This window comes from Saccopteryx bilineata, chromosome 3, assembly GCF_036850765.1.
Source record: "Saccopteryx bilineata isolate mSacBil1 chromosome 3, mSacBil1_pri_phased_curated, whole genome shotgun sequence".
Lineage (NCBI taxonomy): Eukaryota > Metazoa > Chordata > Mammalia > Chiroptera > Emballonuridae > Saccopteryx > Saccopteryx bilineata.
In genome coordinates, this window is record NC_089492.1 from 83,455,402 (window position 1) to 83,475,079 (window position 19,678).

At 37.1% G+C, this 19,678-nt stretch overlaps 1 protein-coding gene across 8 annotated transcripts in view; it reads right to left on the minus strand.

Moving 5' to 3' along the window:
* The window catches only part of NCOA1 (nuclear receptor coactivator 1), a 199,887-nt gene that overhangs the window by 24,195 nt on the left and 156,014 nt on the right, over positions 1-19,678 (minus strand). For all 8 annotated transcript variants that reach the window (XM_066266533.1, XM_066266534.1, XM_066266538.1 and 5 more), the window contains 5 exons: positions 15,826-15,943; positions 14,324-14,492; positions 13,179-13,493; positions 3,493-3,594; positions 969-1,371 (listed from right to left, as the gene is read on the minus strand). In XM_066266533.1, coding sequence (XP_066122630.1) covers positions 969-1,371; positions 3,493-3,594; positions 13,179-13,493; positions 14,324-14,492; positions 15,826-15,943 — 1,107 coding nt within the window. The remainder of the gene's footprint in view (positions 1-968; positions 1,372-3,492; positions 3,595-13,178; positions 13,494-14,323; positions 14,493-15,825; positions 15,944-19,678) is intronic.

A 19,678-nucleotide genomic window follows, 5' to 3' on the forward strand; every position in this document is an offset into this window, starting at 1 on the left:
AATGTTTTATTGCTACTACCTATTAGAATCTCAAAGTGATAGAAGTAAAAATAAAGACATCATCACCTAGGACAAGGACTGGAAAAGAGACAGTGAAAACGAAAGAGTCAAAAAGAAAGAACCTTTTGGAATCTAGAAAGTAGCCTAATATTGCAGGAATAGCTTACAACCTAAGCGGCTAAGAGACACCAATGAGAAGTCTGAGATACGTTGTGAAGCTTGATTATCCTTTTTTTTTTTTAATTTAAATTAAAATTTTTTTTTTATAGAGACAGAGAGAGAGTCAGAGAGAGGGATAGATAGGGACGGAGAGATGAGAAGCATCAATCATTAGTTTTTCGTTGCGCCTTGTGACACCTTAGTTGTTCATAGATTGCTTTCTCATATGTGCCTAGATCACGGGCCTTCAGCAGACCAGTAGCCCCTTGCTCGAGTCAGCGACCTTGGGTCCAAGCTGGTGAGCTTTTGCTCAAACCAGATGAGCCTGCGCTCAAGCTGGCGACCTGGGGTCTCGAACCTGGGTCCTCGGCATCCCAGTCCGACGCTCTATCCACTGGTCAGGCAAAGCTTGATTATCCTTATATAAACTATCAGAATTTCCAACATAATATAAAAAACCAGTACATCCAAATTTTGAGTTAATGTACTTATTTAAACCCATTGTCTGAAACAGACTTTCATTAAATTCTTATAGAGATCCACGAGAGAAAGTAAGAAAATAAGAGAATATGCTTTGAAGACAGGTCCTTATAGAGCCTCCAATTGAATAATCTTAGCTATCAAAGAGAGATGTAAGCCTCAAACCATTCAAATATTTAGTGGCAAAGGGTGAGTTGGAGCCTGGACCTCCTGACTCCTGTGTGCCTTTCTTCTGCAGCCCACTTCTTTAGTGTCACCGGACTGAAACACACATGAAGAGAGAACTGTGCTTAGTACTTATAAAAGCAACAAGGCTGTGATCCTCATACCTGATCCTGGATACTGGAAGACATTCTGCTGCATCTGAGGATTGATTCCAGTGCCGAACTGTCCTCCCATGTTTCCTGCCATGCCTCTGTTCACCATGCTGTTGCGGTTGGCCAAGGCTGCCTCAGGATTTGCTGCCAGTTGTGAGAATGGGCTGGTAGAAGCGGGCGGGGTTCCTGGATTTGTACCATAGTTTGGTGGGTAGGGGAATTGCTGCGGAGCACCCTGAGGAAGACGGGGGTTCCCCATTTGAACTGGCAGTCCAGATGAGGGAGGGAGGTTGTTCCCAAAGCTTTGCTGCCTCATGAGCATGGCTCTTTGCTGCTGTATTAGCTGCCTCTGTCGGTGCTGCTGGCTGTACAACTCCCGCTGACGCTGTGCCAACATTTGGGCATTCAGGGGTGGCTGCAAATGAGGACAAATTCCTCACTTATTAATAGTATTACAATCTCTACCTAGCTTGGAAATCTTACAGGATAAAGCTTAGTACTGGGGGCAACAAAATTATCAGTGTACAAAGAAACATAAAACCAAAAAGAACAAAACCCACTTAATCACAAGAGAGAAAATGAATTATGTACATTTTATAGATTAAAGGTAGTTGAGAAATGCTAAAACAATATCATGACCATTAAAGTGGGTTAATTGCAAATTCTCAAAAAGTCATACAGAACTGAGAAAAGTCAAAGAGAATATACATTGATTAGTATTACAATGAGTATACAATTAGTATTACAATACATTGATATTATAGGTCATAAAAAACTGTTAAAAGAAACACGAAACCGAAAACCATAAAGAAGAGAAAGAAAATGTTATGACTTCTATCTTATCTGACATTAGGTTAAATGACATTTTCTTTTCAATTTCCAAAAAATTTAAAGTTTCTTCCTTTTCTCACTGAAATCATTTATCTGCTTTACTTAAATGAATAAAATGTGATTATAGGTGATTTTAATTTTCCTCCTATATGCTTTTCAGTATTTTCTAAATTATCTATAATGAACATGTATTATCTTACAATTATAAAAATCTATAACTACCATTAAAGAAGGAAAAATCAGAAATCCAGGATCCAATGACAAATAAATTATCACTTAAAAAGAAAATAATAAATTAGAAATAAAATAATAAACAAATAAATGGAACCAGATATTTTATATCATTGTTGCAGTACAACAAGGCATTACAGTGTTTTAATAGCTATCATAGTATGAATGAAGAAAGAAGGTAAAATTAAGTTGAAATGACTTTTTGGTCTAATTTGCAAAGTAATACGGCCTGTCAATAAAGTCTTCCTCAGAAAATAGCAATTCAGATTGAGGAGCTGATTAAAGCATATGGCTCCATTAAAATTAAACTTGCCAACTAGATATAGTCCAATTTAGAAGAAACTGTGACATATGCCTTTCTGACAGAAATCATCTTTATATAAATTCCAAAACAAGGTCTTATTTCCTTATTACCTAATTACCCTTGCATGAGCTAACCACTGCGATTTATAAGACAAAGAAACCCAAGTCCACATCCATGATGATGCCGTACCTGCTGCTTACCAGCAGTTTCTGCCATTATTTATCCTTTTGGCTAGTGTCTGCTTTCTGTATTTGCCCCAAATCCATCTAGGTCCATTTTATGGGGAAAACAAGAGTTTTGTTTGAACTTTCTCTAAAATCCTTCACCTCCCAAATTTCTGTGTCAATTTGGTTAAGCAAACATAAAAAAGTGGTTGAAACAAAAATATTAAACTACATGTGGAAGTTAAGTAGGGAGTGAGAACTAGATAACACTTAGAAGGCTACTAGTTATTTTCATGTTTAACCCTTTGAATAGTGAGTTTTTTTCATGCTTGCTGACCCCCAGAAGTGAGTTTTCAAAAAATGAAATTAGTTCCAGTTACAGTTTTATTAACTTAAAATCAGGTTTGTTTGATAACCAATTTATGGAAACAAGAAGAACATACATTTGCCTTTTTTTAATGTTGCCTTACACATGTACGATCATACTCTGGATGGTCAGGAGGCACGAGGATGTACATGAACGTTCATACTATCAAAGGGTTCAAGTTCCAATGACTATGGGTTCGTGAACAAGTATCATTCCAATAAATAGAAAATAGAAAATACTTAGTCTGATGCTCAGACTGAGCTGAGAACACAAGATAGCTGAGATAACTCAGCACTGTGATGGGGTTTGGATCAGGTTTCAGGTACCATTCACACAGTCTAATATCTGAGGCTTCTTATTACTAGCATTATTCAGTACAGCAATAAAAGTTTTCAACTTAGCTGGTATCTAATAGCAGTGACACAATAACAATAAAACAAAACAAAGAGCCCTCGGCTTTTGATCAAATATCAGTAATGGATATCACAAGTTCATTATAAATTCATTCTAGAAGAGAGCACTTATAAACATCATTAAAAGATCAGCTCACCAGCCATTTCAAAGACACTCAAGTCAACTCTTTAGGAAACACAGCTCAGGTTAGAAAAGTACTAACAATGTCAGGTTTCCTCCCATTACCTGAGGTGTCATTTGCTGTTGCATGCCTGATCTCATATTGATACCAACAGGAGCATTTGCTGCAAACTGGTTCAAGATAGCCTGCCGATTCTGGTGTATCAACTAGAGAAAAATTGAAAAAAACGTGATATCGTATTTCTACATAAACACACAGCATAGCCCTTAAAGGTAATACAAACATTTTATTGATTACTAACAAGTTTTAGTATTGCACGTTTAGTAAGATCATTCCTCATGTTTATTTGTTAAAAGGCTGGTAATTCCTAACATAAATCAACTATTTCCCACTTACACTAAATATGCACATGTACATATATGTATGCACAGGTACATGTGTATTTACTGTGCTTTTAAATGCTCTGCCACTAAGATACACATACACACACACACACTTTGAAAAAAACATGTTAATAGTTACTTCAGATCAGTGCAATAACGGAGAGAAAAGAAACAACTCTAGGCCATAAAACTTGTGAATAAAAAAATAAGTATACAATTGGGTACATTCTACAAAAGTCTAGAAGGTAAATGGAAAAGCTGAGGTACTTCTCTCACTTGGAGGAAGCCTATCTAACGGGTACATATTTGGGGAAAATCCAAAGTGATTTCATTAGCTGGAGAGAATTATGTAAGAAACAAATGGTCTGAGAAAATGACTATTTATTTAACTGGAAGAAGTAATTACTTTAGACCAGCAGTTCCCAAATTGGTGTTCTAAAAGAACATTGTTCTTCAGGATATTAATAGATATGCTGGGAAAATAGCATGCTGGGCTGTATTAAGTACTGGAAATGATGGGTTAAACAAGGTGAAACAGATTTCTGTACTGCAGTAATTCTAAGAGCCTTCAATTGGCCAAAGCACATTATAGATCTCCTAAAAGGGGATATTCTATGCAACTTATTCATCATGAACCTTTTTTTCTGACATATAGTCAGTCATTAACAGTATTTCCTAGAACAATCTTCTATGGAATGCTAGTTTGGAAGATGCTATCTATATCAGGCTTAGGGTTCCAGGTCACAGACACGCCTTAACTTTATCAGGAAACAAAACAAGCATCCTTGGAAGTTCTATTTCCCTATAAACAAATCTATAGCTTGAAGAATTTCTTGCTCAATAATTTGACACGAATAAACTGTCCAGAGAGATAATAAAATAATATCAATACTATTTTGTGTTTATATGGTACTTCATAACTTAAAAGTTACATATAAACATATTGATATAAGGTATTATCATATCAATGTATTTTAATATATCTTAAATTTTAATAAAGTTTATACTTTTTAATATAGTATAAGCAAACTAGTAAGCTTATGAAAGTTTTATAAGAGAATCAAAGAGCAGTGAACAGTGATTAAATCTCTCAATTCTAAAAAAACTCATATCTTTTTAAAAATATTTTTTTAAGATTTTATTTATTGATTTCTTTTTAGAGAGAGGAGAGAGAGAGAGAAGAGCAGGAAGCATCAACTCATAGTTGTTGCTTCTCGTATGTGCCTTCACTGGGCAAGGCCAGAGTTTTGAACCAGCGACCTCAGCGTTCCAGGTTGACACTATCCACTGTACAACCATCACAAGTCAGGTGAAATAGCTCAATTTTTAATTCGGTTTCATTCATTTTCTGATTCCCAGAAAACTGACTGGGGCGTGGGGTGAAAAGCTCAATATTATTTAAATATTATAATTGTTATTTTCAGGCATTGTGGAATAGGTTAAAACATTTTAATCACTTCAAAAATAAAGATATATTCTTTATAATTTCAAAAATCAAAGGCACTCTTAAGTACCCAAATCTACATACTTCTTAAACTCAACAGACCATGGGCTTGTAAAGTTTAAATAAACTGTTACTTTTACAAAGATTTATTAAAAAACTCAGTGTAGCCTGACCAGGTGGTGGCGCAGTGGATAGAGCGTTGGACTGGGATGCGGAAGATCCAGGTTCGAGACCCTAAGGTCGCCAGCTTGAGTGCAGGCTCATCTGGTCTGAGCAAAAGCTCACCAGCTTGGACCCAAGGTCACTGGCTCAAGCAAGGGGTTACTTGGTCTGCTGTAGCCCCATGGTCAAGGCACAAATGAGAAAGTAATCAATGAACAACAACTAAGATGTCGCAACAAAAAACTAATGATCGATGCTTCTCATCTCTCTTCATTCCTGTTTGTCCCTATCTATCCCTCTCTCTTTCTGTCTCTGTAAAAAACAAACAAACAAACAAAAAACTTGGTGTATACAAGATAGCATATTAAGTTTGATGGCTACAAAGGTGAGCAATTTCCATCTTCTTGGAACTCTCTGTTGAGTGTTAGAGCTAATCCAGAACAGTTCAACACAGAAATGTTGTGATACATATATACAGAGAGCCACAGCAGCGCAGCTGGACCAGTAACTAGCCCAGGACATGAAGGCAGGGACCAAGAGCATAAGTGAGCCCCTGAGACCTTGAAAGGTTAACTTCAGGCAGGAAGAACAGCAAGTATAAGAAAGAGAAGGCAATGAGGATAGCTGAAAATGCTTTAATACACAGTAATGCAGAGAAGTAGAACTGCTAGGGGTGGGAGCTGGGACTCCACACTTACAGCTTTACATATTCTTTCAATTGTGAGATATGGTGAAAATGAAATGGGTGGGGATGGAGGAAAGATGTTTGCAAAGCAGTAAAAATGAAAAAAATAACCTTAGAAAATAAATAGCTATTTTTAGAAGAAATTATTCTAAATAGAAGCAATCTACGAGAAATTTCTGTTAGAGAAAAACTGATTTACTTCTGTCCATAAAATAACTCTTGTTCATTTTTCCCTCCCCTTGACATTCTGTGTGTACAACTGTCTTATTCTGACCTGCTTCTTGTTGATTACTAAAATGCTACCCATTTTCCAGCAAGCAGGTCAAGTTCTACTTCTTTTAGAGAAGTCATCACAAAAGGATCACCATATCCATTATCTCCTTGGAAATCTTAACTTTTGGGGTTTGGGGCATGGGAGAAGAGGCTGGTAGTCCTTAGAGCTGGGGACACAAATTCAAGAGCCTATAAAGGGCAGGTGAAAAGGCTTGTTGTATTATGAAAGGAAATGTGGAGCTTGTGTCCAGTGGAAAAATACAAATCCAGCCTATGCATATAAGACACACATATAAACATGCACACACACACACACAGTTCAGGATAACTGTCATTTTTTTCTGTCTGAATGGATTCTTTATTCTTCTACAGTAAACATAAAAGATGATTATCTGGCCCACAGATTCTCAACCAGGGGTGATTCTGCCCCACAAGGGATACCTGACAATGCTTAAAGACATGCTTGGTTGTCACAACCTGGGGAGGGGTTTTTACTAGCATCTGGTGAGTAGAGGCCAGAAAGTTGGCTCAACATCCTTCACTGCCTGAGAGGCCTCCCCTGCCCCACTAACATTGACCGAGCTCCAAAACGTTAATAGTGCCAAGGGTGAGAACCCTGATACAGCCACTGCATAAATCCTTGCAAGCGACAAGGTGGTTTTATTTTTCCAAACACCATATTTTTCGCTCCATAAGATGCATCTGACAAGACACACCTAGGGTTTTAAGGAGGAAAATAAGAAAAAATTCTGATCAAATGGTGTGTTAAAATATTTAATCAAATACGGTACGTTTATGTAAGCCAAAGAGATGACATATGCTATACAAGATCTCAACTGCTCCCCAAAACATATTTTAAAGAAGCTTATTCTTTGACTAGGCAATTTTTATTGAAATCTGCTTCTCTGTAGTTTCCATTCTATGATCTTAGTTCTATTTTCCGGTCACTTCTATCCTCTATATTATTTAAGACAGGGGTCCCCAAACTTTTTACACAGGGGGCCAGTTCACTGTCCCTCAGACCGTTGGAAGGCCGGACTATAAAAAACAAACAAACTATGAACAAATCCCTATGCACACTGCACATATCTTATTTTAAAGTAAAAAAACAAAATGGGAACAAATACAATATTTAAAATAAAGAACAAGTAAATTTAAATCAACAAACTGACCAGTATTTCAATGGGAACTATGGGCCTGCTTTTGGCTAATAAGATAGTCAATGTCCGGTTCCATATTTGTCACTGCTAGCCATAACAAGTGATATGACGCGCTTCCGGAGCCGTGACGCATGCATCCCGTGTCATCGGAAGTAGTACTGTATGTGAGCAACGCCGTGCTTTGCGGTTCTACCACATACAGTACTCCAGGAGCATCTGCATCCTGTGCTCCTCTCACTGACCACCAATGAAAGAGGTGGCCCTTCCAGAAGTGCGGTGGGGACCGGATAAAAAGCCTCAGGGGGCCGCATGTGGCCCTAGGACCGTAGTTTGGGGACCCTGATTTAAGAGATTATCAATAATGGTTTTAACACCAGATCATATTTCTTCAGTACCCTAACAAGTAATAAACCTGGACTTGCCTAAGTATACTATATTTCTTTATCTGTCTTGACTGTCCCTCCCTCTTAATATTACTTTTCCTAAGAGTATGAAGACCATGTCCCTTGCTCGAGAAGAATAAAACAAAACTGGAATGGAATAATTCTATCTTTCGTCAACCAGTGTTATATACTATTTTCTATAGGCAGCAGACCTATCCATTTTTGCTATCATCCTTGTTCCAAAATAAAACTTTACAGGTTCTTATAGGTAATATGGATATATTTCTTGACTCTGCTTATTTGAGAGATAAGCAGATACTACATCTACCAGCTTTAACTTTGTGTATCTTCTTAATTACAAGCTCCTTCCTTCATTTTTGGCAATTAAGTCTCAACCACGTATCTGTACTAGTTTCCTAGGGTGCTCTTCCCTTCTTCTGTCTGCCAACTGGAAGTTATTTATAACTGTATAATCAAATTTAAAACATTAGAATCTTTTTATTCTTGTGTACCATAGTCCAGTAAATGATATATACTGAAGGTCAAAAAATCATGTTTTTAAATTGATCTTAAGATGCATTAAAAAGAAACAAACAATTATGATATAGATCTGAGTTTGCTCCTATGTTTCTCTTCTCAAATCATCAGGCACTGTGCTAATATCCTGACTATTAGAAGCTTACATCTCCTGTGTATGGCAAGAAGGAAGGAGGAAGAGGTATGACCAACGAGTAAACATGATATCAAGCAAGTGAGGTAAGTGTATTAACAACACCATGTTATGAATCAGATATATTCTAGATATTAATCCTTTGTTTGTTATGTGGGGTTGCAAATATCTCCCCTGAAATAACATCCCTGAGTCTGTAGCTTGTTTTTAATCTTGTATATGGTGCCTGTTTACTTACAAGTTTTACATTTTAATGCAAACATCCACCTTTTCCTTTATGTCCTTTGTATAAGCGACTATAGAGAGCTCCTCATATTTCCCTTTACATCATTAAAACATTTGGAATTTATTTTTGTGTATGGTATGAGATAAGATCTAATTTAACCCTCCACCCCCGCCATGGACAGCCAAATGCACCAGCACTTATTACACAGGCCATTCTTTCCCCACTGATTGCCACCCCTATCATTAAATTTCTCTGTATGTCAGGGTGTGTCTTTGGCCTATTATATTCCAATTGGTAGAACTGTCTGTAGGGCAAGTTCATCCTCATTCGTCTTTTAAGGTTGTAGTTATGCTTCTGAGGTAAGTTTAGAATCTACTTGTCAAATTCCATGTTGAGATTTTGATTGGCATTCCACTGAATTTATATATTAACTTCAGAATGACTGCCATCTTTACAACAGCCTTTTAATTAACAAATATCTTTTACTTTTTATTTTTTTAAAAGATTTTATTTATTGATTTTACAGAGAGAGGAGAGGAGAGAACAAGAAGTATCAAGTCATAGTTACCTTACTTTAGTTGTTCATTGATTGCTTGTTGTATGTGCCTTGACTGGGCAAGCCCAGGGTTTTGAACCAGCAACCTCAGCATTCCAAGGCAACGCTTTATCCACCACGCAACCACAGGTCTTGTTTTGACTTTTTTTTTTTTTTACTTTTAATTATGATTTACTTTTGCATATTGCAATATATTTTGAAATTATATTTTCTAATTTGTTATTGCTAATAAAAACATTCATTTTTATTTCCTGTTCTTTTATTTAGAAACCTTGGTGAATTTCTCCATTAGTTCTAAGTTCCCTGTAGATTCTCTTTGATTTTCTATGGAAGCAGTGTATTACATATATTTGTATATGACAGTTTCGTTTCTTACATTTGCTTTCTATATTTCAAAATTCTATATATTTCTTTTTTTTTTAAGTTTTCCCCCTTTAAAAAAAATTATTTATTCATTTTAGAGAAGAAAAAGAGAGAAAGGGGTGAGAAGCAGGAAGCATCAACTCTCATATGTGCCTTGACCAGGAAGCCTAGGGTTTCAAACCAGCGACCTCAGCATTCCAGGTTGACATTTTATCCACTGCGCCACCACAGTGTGCCCAAATTCTATATATTTCAAAACTCTAAGTAGGATGACGGTATTCTCTTTATTTTTTGTTTCCGCACTGATAGGAAGTTACTCACTTAAAATACACAACCTGTTGTTTAAATCAGTGGTCCCCAACCCCCGGGCCACGGACCAGTACCGGTCCAAGGGCCATTTGGTACCAGTCCACAGAGAAAGAATAACTTACATTATTTCCATTTTATTTATATTTAAGTCTGGACGATGTTTTATTTTTAAAAAATGACCAGATTCCCTCTGTTACATCCACCTAAGACTCACTCTTGATGCTTGTCTCGGTTATGTGATACATTTATCCGTCCCACCCTAAAGGCCGGTCCGTGAAAATATTTTCTGACATTAAACCGGTCCATGGCCCAAAAAAGGTTGGGGACCACTGGTTTAAATGAAAATAAGGTAGAAGAAAGGGTAGATGTTTTACTTTTTTATTTATTTATTCATTTTAGAGAGGAGAGGGAGAGACAGAGAGAGAGAGGAGAGACAGAGAGAGAGAAGGGGGGGAGGAGCTGGAAGCACCAACTCCCATATGTGCCTTGACCAGGCAAGCCCAGGGTTTCAAACTGGTGACCTTAGCATTTCCAGGTCGACACTTTATCTACTGCGCCACCACAGGTCAGGCCTAGATGTTTTACTTTAGTTCACCAATTTGAACCTGACTTTGGATTTACTTGTATCACTTTAAATAATTTAAACTTAATTTCTGGATTTTATCAGGTACTGTTATCGCCAACACACCATCATTTACTCTCCTCTTCTGATGACAAAATAGGATTTCATTTAGCTAATTATCTCAAATTCCATGTCTCAAGGGGCACTCCATGAGCACTCTAAGTCAGTCCAGGGCTACTCTGTTCATCAGCTGCTTTAGGCAAATCAAATAAAAGCAATTTTTTTCTGAACTAAGTATGAATTATCATTTCATCTATTCACAAACCTGACCTAGATTGTTGAGCTGGCCTTGCTCACTGAAGCTTTAACTTAAGAGACCAATTACTGAACTCCACCCTGTAAGATGAGGAAATCAGCATGTTTACACTTTCTTCTCCTCTTCTGGTTTAGTACTTAATCACTCGCTGTTGTACTAGTCTTCACCTTTATGGGTATTTATGTGTTAAATACACCAAGCTGACTTGACTGTAAGTCCTGAAAGTTGCCTGTATCATTTTGTCTTTATTTTCCTCATAATACCTAACATAGTCCCCTTAAATATCTTTTATGAAAAATTAATACAGGGGAACTATTAAGCATTTCCTCTTCTTAAGCTCTCTACCTTACAATGAATGACAAGTTGTGACAAGAGGTAGTTTAACTTATCCTTAGAACATATTGCTACCCCCTTTCCTTGTTTCTCTCTTCCTTCTCTTCCTTTAATTCTTGAGTTCTTTACTCCACCACAGTACTTACAAGGTTATTCCTTTTTTGTTATTCTACCATTAAATTTTTTCCTATTTCATCTCTCCCTTTCTCTTTCTCCCTTTCATCATCTTTCTGAGTGAAATATAATTATGTTATATATTTATTATATTTATTGAATATCATTTTATAGTAATAGCTAGTATTTACTAAGAAAGAATACATGGCAGGTACTGTGCTAAGTGGTTTACATGCATTATCTCATTTAATCCACACAAGCACCTACAAGGTAAAAAAAATTCGTTATTAGACTCTTTTTATAAATGAAGAACCAGAGGCTTTAAAGGGGCAATAATCTGACTGTCAAACCTCCTAAGTTAGCACTATGATTGAAATGAGAGCTTACTCTTACCACCATTGTACCATACCGCTTTTCTAATTTATCTCCTTTTTCTTCCTTCCCAAATCAGTCAAGTTCCAGGAAATTTCTTTAAATACTTAAAAAAAAAACCCTGAAGCAATATCCACATATGATTTATTTATTTTTTTTGATAGAGACAAAGAGAGAGTCAGAGAGAGGGATAGATAGGGACAGACAGGAACGGAGATAGATGAGAAGCATCAATCATTAGTTTTTCATTGTGACACCTTAGTTGTTCATTGATTGCTTTCTCATTTATGTGTCTTGACCGCGGGCCTTCAGCAGACCAAGTAACCCCTTGCTCAAGCCAGCGACCTTGGGTCCAAGCTAGTGAGCTTTAGCTCAAACCAGATGAACCCACACTCAAGCTGGTGACCTCGGGGTCTCGAATCTAGATCTTCTGCATCCCAGTCTGACACTCTATCCACTGTGCCACCGAGTGGTCAGGCCCACATATGATTTTTAAAAATATGCTAGACTTAATAAAAAGAAACAAAAATCTACAGACCTGGTCCCACTTCTCAGAGACAAAACGTGTTATTTTTCTTTTACAGAGACAAGAGAGAGAGTCAGAGAGAAGGATAGACAGGGACAGACAGACAGGAACAGAGAGAGATGAGAAGCATCAATCATTAGTTTTTTGTTGCGACACCTTAGTTGTTCATTGATTGCTTTTTCATATGTACCTAGACCATGGGCCTTCAGCAGACCGAGTAACCCCTTGCTGGAGCCAGCGACCTTGGGTCCAAGCTGGTGAGCTTTTGCTCAAACCAGATAAGCCCGCGCTCAAGCTGGCGACCTTGGGGTCTCGAACCTGGGTCCTCCACATCCTAGTCTGACGCTCTATCCACTGTGCCACTGCCTGGTCAGGCAAGACAAAACTTTTAACCCTCTGATTTTTTGGCTCCTGATTATCTCTATACTTGTCGCTTATATAATCTTAATATTATGCCACTGTACCTACTCACCTACTCATTACCTGTCATGAGAGAGATTCAATTCATCCACAAAACCCAACACCCCCAAACTATCCTTTCCTCCATTCTCCTAATATCACTAGGCTCCAATGATTCCAACTTCAAACAACATACAGTTCATTTTCTGTTTCAAAAACCATAAACAGTATCTCTCGACACTCTCTAAATTAAGTTATATTTCTCTTCACTGGTTTAATAATTGTATGATGTTCATCTTAAATATTTTTTAATCTCAAAAATCAAGACTAAATTGCTTTTAAATTGTAGTCTCAAAGTATTTTGCTATGAGCCAGCATCTTTAATTGAATGAGTGTGTTTCCTTTTCTCACCCTAGCAGACCAAGGATGGTGTTTGAGTCTTTCATGCAAGTTCTGAGAGTGGACTTGACACCTTTATTGTAGCAATTGGGCTGTTTTGTTGCAGAGAGAGCACATACCTTTAAAAGGATCACCTGCTAAACAAGAGTACTCACCTGCTGTTGCCCCTGCAATCGCTGTTGAAGCTGAAGTCGAAGTTGGTTGGGTGCAGCTGGAGGTCTGTTTAGAGTCTGCCTGGGCTGCATGCCCATACCAGATGCAAAAGCACCTCGAGGAGGTGTGACTTGAACAGGCATAGTCCCCAGTGAAGGTTTTTGCCTGACCATGCCTTGGAAAGGGCTAGGGAGATTGGCAGTAGGCGAAGGAGAAGAATAAGGCTGAGAATAAAGGTTGGGTCTTTCTTCCATCATCAAAGGTGGTGTTGCTTGTTGTGGTGGAAATCTCTCGGATAATACATCTAATCCACCTCCCTGTTAGAAAATAAGCCAAAATATTTTATAAATATGTTTTTGCCAATGAAGGACATGCTTCCCTATATAACTTTGGGTCTGAGAGCATCTCTAGAAAGTTTCATCATAATGCATATATTCATGCTGAATTCATGAAGCTCTCTGGAGGTTTATTACTTAAAGAAATCACCTCTAAAAGTTACTTCTGAAATGCAGAATAGATGAACTGAGATGTTTAAAAATCTCAGTAAAAACATGAAAACATGGTTAAAATAAAGACCTCAAATCAATGAAATAAAGCAAAAAGCTTTAAAAAGAACTTCATTGCAAAGCCTATAAATCAACAAACTATATTTACTAGGTGACTACAGAAGTACATTACTAACGAAAGGATCAGTCAGGCATTTTTCTATGTCAAATATAGAATTCATGTTTTTATCTTATTTGAAAAAGAATTCATAGTTCATCTAATAGAATGTTCTAGAGTTATGGCTTTCAAACTTTTTGACTATTACTCATTGTAAGAAATATAATTTAAATTGTGACCTGTTGTGTGTAGGGTTGTGTATGTGTAACTGAAAGAGTGTCATGAAATATAACTTCCCCTTTTCATGGGCTATGCATCCTTATACTTTGTTTTTCACACTATTCTGCTCCATTTAAAGAATGCTAGTCATGATTCACTAAATTGATTTTATTTTTTCAGACTGTGCCGGTCTGCAAAAGTTAATTAATAACCACCCAATGATGTATTTTCATGAACCAGTACAAAATTTCTGGTGGGCCAGCAGTGGTCCACGTGTAAGTGGTTGAAAAACACTGGTGTAAATAATGCCAACTTTCATAAATACCTGAACAAGTTTGTCAATTCCCAGAGCTCTGTCTAATTCAGCCAACTCGGTTTCGTCTTTGCCGCTGAGAAAGGACACCAGCTGTTCAAGAAGAGCCTTCTCATCATTTCTTCCTTCTACTGTTGTCGGTGGACAGAGAAGCTCATCTAATTGTGAACTAATACACTGGCTGCAAAATTAAAAGATAAAGTTTAAAACCATAGAGCAAATAATTATTCAACCTTAAGAATGCAAATACACATACCATACATATATATGCCAATCTAGTTCTAGAAAATTTTCTGATGCACTTAATGCACAGAAATTTATGAACATATTTTTCATTATTTTGTCAATCACTCAAATTTGTCTCCATATGCTTCATGTTAGCTTACAGAAGAGCCAAAATATTAACTAAACATAGTTAAAAAAGGGAAAAGAACTTTTAAACAAATTGTTAATTATATTTAGGAAATATGTTATCTAATTGCAACTAATACCAAATGATGCATAAAACTTAGAAATATATAGAGAATAATACTGATACAATAATACAATTACAGAGATTCTTCTCTGGGGACGATAAATGGGAACACACTTAATATGCTTGCAGTTAAGGCTTTAAACCATGCTCAACCACGCTGTGTCTGAGATGTACTCTCTGCTATGGAATAGAACTACCTGTGTTGATTAGAAATTAAATTCTTTTTTTTTAAATTTTTATTAATTTTTATTTTTTTTAATTCATTTTAGAGGAGAGAGAAAGAAGGGGAGAGGAGCAGGAAGCATCAACTCCCATATGTGCCTTGTCCAGGCAAGCCCAGGGTTTTGAACCGGCAACCTCAGCGTTCCAGGTTGACGCTTGATTCACTGCGCCACCACAGGTCAGGCAGAAATTAAATTCTAATCAAGATGGGACACCAAGTAGATACAGACAGTACCTTCCCTCCCCACACCCTCTTGCTCCAAACAAAGAGAAAAGCTGGACAAAATAATTACCTAACTAAAAGCTCAAGAGCAATGTAATTGTTGTACTGAGGCCAATTCATCCATAGGTCCCAGAAACTTTAAAAAAAAATTTTATTTATTCATTTTTAGAGAGAGAGGAGGAGGGAAGAGCAGGCAACTCCCACATGTGCCTTGACCAGGCAAGCCCAGGGCTTCAAACGGGTGACCTCAGTGTTCCAGGTCAATGCTTTATCCACTGTGCCACCACAGGCCAGGTGGTCCCAGAAACTTTATGGTAATCAATAAAAGCAAAGGAAGAGATAAAAAAATAAACCAACAGCTGCACAGTGCATCAATCTCTTAGTAATTACAATGCACACTAGTCTTCCAGTTATGGAGTAAATAAATCTGTTTAATTCCATCCTCCCCCACCCCTTTTTTTTTATTATCATTCATTTCTGTTAACATCTTACAAAATGCCAATCAATGTAGACTGGAAGCCAGTTTGGGAAAACCAGTTCTTTTGTTGTAAAGTTGGTATCTGATACTTTAAAGATACAAAATGTATTACTCACTCCTCTGGTTTATTCTGATTCACAGTTGTCACTGTATTATTCGCCCATGGAATCTGATCACCTGTTCCTGGTTGTCCAAACTGGTTATCAATTGCTTCCAATTCCAGCTCAGGTAATCCTGATTAAAGAAGCAAAGGTAAGAAATCAGTGTCAGTGTCACAATGAAAGATAAAATGACAATTTTTATGAAGTAATACATAGTATAGTAGAGTGAGATTTCAATTTCAATGATAAAATATTACCTCAATGATACAAAGATTACTTATTCAGAAACAATATAGAATGTGGCCACATAACAAGTAAATGACAAAGTGAGAAAAAGTCTGTGAATCAAAGAAAATCTGATGTTAAATGTAAATTGATGTTACCATAGGAGAATCACTCTAGATTTTGTTAGGAAAAATTTAAAAGATAGGTCCTGGCCTGTTGGCTCAGTGTACAGTGTCAGCCTGGCATGTGGATGTCCCAGGTTCGATTCCTGATCAGGGCACAGAGGAAAAGTGACCATCTGCATCTCCACTTTTCTTCCTCCCCTTCTCTTTCTCTCTCTCTCTTTCTCTTCTCCTCCCGCAGCCATGGCTGAACTGTCTCAAGTGAGTTGGCCTGGGTGCTGAGAATGGTTCCTTAGCCTCCACCTCAGGTGCAAAAAAAAAAAAAAAAAAAGGGCTCAGTTGCTGAGCAACTGAGCATGGACCCAGATGGGCAGAGCATCACCCCCTGGGCTTGCCAGATAGATCCTAGTCAGGGCGCATGCGGGAGTCTGTCTCTGCCTCCCCTCTTCTCACTAAAAAAAAAATTATAACAATTTAATGTACTGATTTTTCAGTCTATAATACATCAGAATTTGTTACAAGTGTTATTATCATGATGTGAGAACTGTAAGCAAAAGATAAAATATACTGTATAAAAGGCAGGAACAGAAACTAAAGGGCATAATAGTCTAGGGTCATTCACTAAATGGACAAAGCTCTATAGTTGTTAATCAAAATATAACAGTAGAATAACTGATGCTTATAATGACAAATGAAAAAAGTTGAATTATGTTTTGTAATGGAAGAAAACAGTATATACATTTTAAAAAGGTTTTGTGTGGAGGTTTTTTTTTCTGAAAGCTTTATTTCTATACTACTTACACTAGGAAAAAACTATACATAACCCAAATTCTAGAAATTTAGGGACTAATAAATTATAGTACACATACACATGCTCATGTATATTTATAATGTGCTGTTAAAAGAAAAATATAAAAGCATAACCCAAGACATGTTCAGAATAATTCTATTTTTACAAAATATTTCATATTTTAACAACAACAAAAATTCTGGTAGGCTACTTATCCTTGGTAGATTTTAGGTAGTAAGATTAAGAATTACTTTTATTAGGCCCTGGCCGGTTGGCTCAGCGGTAGAGCATCGGCCTGGCGTGCGGGGGACCCGGGTTCGATTCCCGGCCAGGGCACATAGGAGAAGCGCCCATCTGCTTCCCCACCCCTCCCTCTCTCATTCCTCTCTGTCTCTCTCTTCCCCTCCCGCAGCGAGGCTCCATTGGAGCAAAGATGGCCCAGGCGCTGGGGATGGCTCCTTGGCCTCTGCCCCAGGCGCTAGAGTGGCTCTGGTCGCCACAGAGCGACACCCTGGAGGGGCAGAGCGTCGCCCCCTGGTGGGCGTGCCGGGTGCATCCCCGTGGGGCGCATGCGGGAGTCTGTCTGACTGTCTCTCCCCGTTTCCAGCTTCAGAAAAAAAAAAAAAAAAAAAAAAAAAAAAAAATATATATATATATATATATATATATATATATATATATATATATATATATATATCTGTTCATTTTAGAAATTACAAGCAATCATTAGAAAACGTAAAAGAAAATAAAAGTAATTCCCCGTCGGGTCGGGCGCATGCGGGAGTCTGTCTGACTGTCTCTCTCCGTTTCCAGCTTCAGAAAAATACAAAATAAATAAATAAATAAATAAATAAATATATATATATATATATATATATATATATGTTCATTTTAGAAATTACAAGCAATCATTAGAAAACGTAAAAGAAAATAAAAATAATTTTATTTTTTTTTGTATTTTTCTGAAGCTGGAAACGGAGAGAGACAGTCAGACAGACTCCCGCATGCGCCCGATGGGGATGCACCCGGTACGCCCACGCCCGGGCCATCTTTGCTCCAATGGAGCCTCGCTGTGGGAGGGGAAGAGAGAGACAGAGAGGAATGAGAGGGGGAGGGGTGGGGAAGCAGATGGGCGCTTCTCCTATGTGCCCTGGCCGGGAATCGAACCCGGGTCCCCCGCACGCCAGGCCGACGCTCTACCGCTGAGCCAACCGGCCAGGGCTAAAATGAACATATATTAATCATTGTTATGTGCCGAACTATATTCCCCCCAAATTCATATGTTGAAGTGTTAACTCCCAGTACCCCAGCATGCAACTGTATTAAGGGATAATTAGATTAAAAGAGGGTCACTGGGGTGGGCTCTGTGACTGGTGCTCTTAAAGGAAGAGGATGTTAGGACACAGCACAGTCAGAGGGATGACATGAGGACACAGCAAAGGGCAGCCATCTACAAGTCACAGAGTCTTCAGAGAAAAGCAAATCTGCCAACACCTTAACTTTGGACTTCTAGCCTCCTCAACTGTGGGGAGATTAATTTCTGTTGTTTAAGCCTCTCAGTCTGTGGTATTTTGTTATGGCAGCCTGAGAAGACTAACACAAGTTTTAAAAATCAAAGTATGGTTCACACTCAATATTATATTAGTTTCAGATACACAACATAGTTATTTGACATGTATATGCCTTACAATGAGCTCACCATGATAAGTCTAGTAACTATGCAAAGTTATAACTTATAAAAGAAAACTAAAAATGGGAGTTTTAAAAGAAAACATAAATAGAAAGAATTCCTTATTCTAATGAACGGAGAATAAGTAGATATTAGGGTGCCTCAAAAATGTATTTAATGCTGAATATTGATAATCTAAACTATACAAAACATATCAGACTTACTTTTATGTGAAATATACTCAATATTTAGCATGAATGAAATGTAGGAGTTCATAAAAGCATATGCACTTCTAAATGCAAATAATTAGTTTTTAATTAAACCTCTCTCATGATAAATGACAGAGAACTCGAATTCTGTAGGATTCTAAAAAATTAAGCAAACAAAAACAGACAATAATAAATGGTGATGGGAAAGGAATCACTTGATTCCTGTCATTATTTAAATCAGGATGTTGGTCAAAGAAGATTATCTAAAGCTCTCCTATTGCTCTTCTCTACACATTAATTCCTCATTCCTATATTCCCTTTAAGATATCTAATCTAGACAAAATTAGTAATATTTAAAAGTCAAAGAAAATTTACATGGCTATCATCAAGATTGAATATTATAAGGTAATTTATTTGACTAATAACAGTACACAGTATCTCATATTAACAGTCTTGATGGGAAAAATGTTAAGACTACAAGTTGGATAAAATATTTTTAAAATAAAATAAGATTCATGTGCTAAGTTTGGTGACTAGGGAAAAAATATTCAAACAAATCAAAGTTTGATTCAATTAAAAGTTTTGTTTGTATAGGTTACATGCTAAAAAGAAGTTGGTTTTTATTTTAAAAGTCACTTCACCCATTTAGAACTTCCTTTAGGACTGTCCTAACCTGTTTATGTATCCTTCAAAAAATACAAAAAATGATTTGACTTTGGGTGATGGGCACACAATGCAATCAACAGTTCAAATGCTATAGAGATGTTTAGCTGGAATCTATGTACTCTTATTGATCAATGTCAGCCTATTAAATTTAATTTTCTAAATTAAAAAAAAATACATCTCCTTATTG